Source organism: Bidens hawaiensis, unplaced genomic scaffold (assembly GCF_021521415.1).
Source record: "Bidens hawaiensis isolate Kalapana, Puna unplaced genomic scaffold, B.hawaiensis_p1.1 tig00018742_1, whole genome shotgun sequence".
Lineage (NCBI taxonomy): Eukaryota > Viridiplantae > Streptophyta > Magnoliopsida > Asterales > Asteraceae > Bidens > Bidens hawaiensis.
Genome location: NW_027492836.1, coordinates 22,592 through 26,897, shown reverse-complemented (window position 1 = coordinate 26,897; position 4,306 = coordinate 22,592). Strand labels below are relative to the sequence as shown.

The following is a 4,306-nucleotide window of genomic DNA, read 5'->3' as shown; positions in this document are numbered from 1 at the left end:
ATAAACCGATCAAAATATGAGCTTAGGGATCACCCTAGCTCATATCTGGATCGAACGAGACGAAAAACGATGAAAACGGTGGTGAAACAAGCGAGACTAGCTTTCCGACGAGATCCCGTTTTTCCGGCAATAGCGGCGCCGGAACAGTGGGGAATGTCAGAGAATGTTCCCCATTTTGACCTAACCCTAATTCGTTAACGAGAGAATAACGAATTAACATCAATTCGTTATGCCATTCGTTAAGAAGAAATAACGAACTAGCAGCAGTTTGTTTAACAGTTCATTAAGTAATTCGTTATGGGGAAATGATGAATGAACCCTCAATTCGTTATAAGGGTTAAATCATTATGAAAGACCAGTTCATTATAAAGACTAGTTCGTTATAAAGACCAGTTCGTTATAAAGTTAAGAAGTAACGAATGAGTCCATTCGTTAATGAACTAGATAACAAATTAGACTTTGAAAGAATGACCAAAAGGTCCCTGGACTTAGAAAAGAATGGATTAATTACAAAGAAGCCCTAGAACTTTATGAATTAGCAAATAAAATATTAATTGAGAATTCTAATGAAAAATGTGTTAAGACAGTTAATGGAAATAAAATTTTTCTAAGCTGACTTGGCAGCTCGACGCAGCCAGGGGCTTTGCCCCTGGACCCTGCTAGGGGTTGCCTAACCTAGAACCCCACTACCAGGGGCGCTGCCTCCGGACCTTGTTCGTTGAGGTTATAATTAAACTAGAAACACGATATGGGTAGTGATAGTTAATTGATACGTGTAATTGTTATACAGTTAGTCGTGCACAGCTAAATAAGGGAATAACCATTAACGGTGAACGTAACAGGAGTCATGTGAGTTTCTAGCCCCACTTTCTTGTTATGTTACGGGGCTGTGTGCATACTCAATGTGAATGTTAATACACTTACTTAAATGATAAGTGTATGCTATTATGATCTATGTGATAGTATGTATGAATGTATGAAAGAAAGCTCGTCGGTGCGTGAACGATCTTCGGATATCGACGAGGAAAGAAATATTAGTATGCCTTGTGTGAAATATGTAAGTATGAAAGTACGTAATGAAATGAGTATGTACAAAAGTATGATTATGTAAAGAAAGGTATGTATAGTTATAGCACGAATGAAAGGTATGGTATAAGTAGGGAACAGACCCTAATATAGATAGATGGTACAAACTTGAAAAGTTGATTGTTGACCTCTCTTATATGTCACAAATATGAAATTTGAAGTTCCTATAACGCTCTTTTGGTGAACCACAAATAAAATAGATCACATACATACGTGGATAACATATGCCACAAGTTGGGTTTTCAAAGTATATATATATATATATATATATATATATATATATATATGCTAATACAATGGTAATGGGACAACATAAAGAGGATTGGCTTTCTGTATAGTAATTCCAAACCTCTCATTCAAGTCCAGATCATTAGGTTGAATCCTCGTATCAAGCTGCCAATTGAAATTATTAAGTAATGAGCCCAACACCAAGGGTATAATACGGAGTGCAAGTGGCATTCCCGGGCATATTCTTCGTCCACCTCCAAACGGAATTAATTCAAAATCTTGTCCTCGAACATCAATGGACGATGACAAGAATCTTTCTGGCTTGAACTCTTGTGAGTCTTCCCAAATGGACGGGTCTCGTCCAATAGCCCATGCATTCACAAGCACCTGGGTTCCTTTTGGGATGGTGTATTCATTGAGTTTAAGTTCGTTCTCAGTCTTACGAGGAAGCAAAAAGGGGACCGGTGGGTGACCTCGTAAGGTCTCTTTTACAATACAAGTTAAGTATGGTAGCTTCAAAACCTCATCCTCTTTTATGATGTTTCCTTTACCAATAACCTTTTCGAACTCGTCTTTGGCTTTGGCCATGATGTCTGGGTTACGTAGTAGTTCTGTCATTGCCCATTCAATTGTGCTTGATGTCGTATCGGTACCAGCAACAAACGTATCCTTCATCACCAAGCATAGTAAACACTTAATTAATGTTTGAATAAAATTAAAATTGTATTTTCATTTTAAAAACATGTTGAAATGAAAAGAAAAAAAAAAGAAATGTTTAGTTTTCCAGAAAATTTAACACAACTAGTGGAAATTATTATATATTTTTGAAGCTTGTGAAGGTACTAACATGAACTCAAAGTCAATTTTACCAAATCAGTGTATCCGAACAAATGCTTGTTCAGATTTGTGATATTATAGTCCTTGACCTTTTCACAAAGGGATGTTATATACGGATACTATGTGGGTAGTGTCTATACTGTAAAATTTATTTATTTATATATATATGACAATTATAATCATTTATATAATATTATATCAAAATATTAATTATACCTGATCATATATTATGCTGATAATTGTTGGTAGGTCATATTAACATGAAGAGAAATAAAAATTAACATCATAACTTAATAAAAAACACACATAGAACTTTGCGTGCCTGCTCTCTCCCAAACTGGTTTATCATAAGAACCCAAACCCAAACCAAAAATGATTATTAAATGTTATTTGTGATAATAAAAACCAAATAAGAAATTAAAATTCGGTTTTATCACAGGTTCAATTAATTTGAAGTTACCTGAAAACCGAATAATTCTTTAGATTGTAACAAATTCATTGGATCCAAAAACAACTGCAAAAACGACTTAAAACTTGATAAGATCAAAGATGCAATGATTTACTCACCAAAAACAACATCTTAATTTGCGTTCGACTGAGCTCGTCCGGATTATCTTGATTCATTTTTAAACACACGTCCAACACATCATCATGCTTCACTTTGCTTTCATTTCCCAACCTCTCGTTGATCAACTCGTCAAACACACCAAGAATCTTCTTAAAATGTTGATCTAGCCTCCTCCTGACGCCTTGAGGATCAATCTTTCTCAACACTGGAAAATAGTCCACCAGATTTGGCCTCCCCACCTCTATCATAATGTTCCCAACCAACTCCTTAAACTCCTTGCCCGAATCCTCGTACGGGTCCATTAAATCCTTGGAGAAAACAGTGTTTGACAGAAGATTCAACGAGGTTCTGAAAGCTGCACGTCCTATATTGACAGACTCATTTGAGAAACTGGCTTTCTGACAGTACGCTATAAGCTCTTTTACTTTCTCACAACGTAAATTTCCACTCGCATCAAGCGATTTACCCGATGAGATGCCAGAGTTCATTATCTTGCGTAGGGTGCGCCACTGTGAGCTTATAGGCATAAAGCTAATCGAATACAGGTAATGGTTTTGTGCGTGCAACGCGTCCGGAATACTACGCGAGCTAAAGGCTATATCTTGCTTTTGGAGGATTTCTTTCGTGGCAGCCGGAGAGGAGATAACAACTGTGTTGATTTGACCGAGTTTTAGTGACATTATAGGGCCATAAACTTTGGCTAGTTTGGCTAGAGATTGGTGTGGTTGGTTTCCTAGCAAGTGGAGGTTACCGATGATAGGAAAAGGTTTTGGGCCTGGAGGCAGGTTATTGGTTATGCCGAACGTAAACATCGAGAGAGTGGCTCGGATAATCGCGTAAGATAAGAAGAGACCAACAATGAGTAGAGAAAAGTCCATTGATGAAGGTTGTTGAGTGTGATCCAAGGAGCTAATGGATGGATTTATTTAAATTAAGTGATTGTTACATAAGACTATAAAATTGGCAACATGTTGGGAAATCATCAGTGATTGTTACATTAAGGTTAAATCCAAAGGGCATTGGAGCAACATGTAATATTAAATTCATATACAGAAGACTATAAAATTGGCTGATTAATTTTCTTGCCTATCTACATCAGTCACTAATTAAAGTCAAGAATTAAACAGTTAAGTTTTTTAAACAACAATAAATTCGTGTTATATATATGGTGAGTGTACCTGCTACACACACCCCACCTGATAATCATACAAATCATATAGCAAAAAACGATATACAATCTATATGACATTTCGGTATGGCATTAACTGTATAATATAAGATTCGTATAGTTTCATAAAAGAATCATGTAAATTTTGCTTTTAGATTTAATATAAGAATATGTATTTTAAAATTTAGTAGTATAAAATTTAAAATTTTGAAACAAGTAATTTATTAAAATACAAGTGTTTTAAGCTATTAACATACACTGAATCTAATTAAACATAATTAATTATTCAAATTACACAATAATAGGTCCTATGGACGGATCAAACAACAAAACACTAGTTTACTTGGATCAATCTCAACAAGTTAGAGAGGAATGGTTCAACATGGTAGATTGGTCTTCCCTCCTTGTGAGTCTTGTAC

The 4,306-nt window shown here is 35.6% G+C and overlaps 1 protein-coding gene across 1 annotated transcript; it reads right to left on the bottom strand.

Annotated features, from left to right (window-relative positions):
* Window positions 1–1,360: 1,360 nt before the first annotated feature.
* LOC143556777 (7-ethoxycoumarin O-deethylase-like) lies at window positions 1,361–3,847 on the bottom strand. Its single transcript, XM_077046023.1, has 2 exons — window positions 2,719–3,847; window positions 1,361–1,983 (listed from the first exon to the last, which is right to left on the bottom strand). Exons 1-2 carry the CDS (start codon window positions 3,595–3,597, stop codon window positions 1,375–1,377), a joined length of 1,488 nt encoding a protein of 495 aa, XP_076902138.1. The 5' UTR covers window positions 3,598–3,847; the 3' UTR covers window positions 1,361–1,374.
* Window positions 3,848–4,306: the final 459 nt, after the last annotated feature.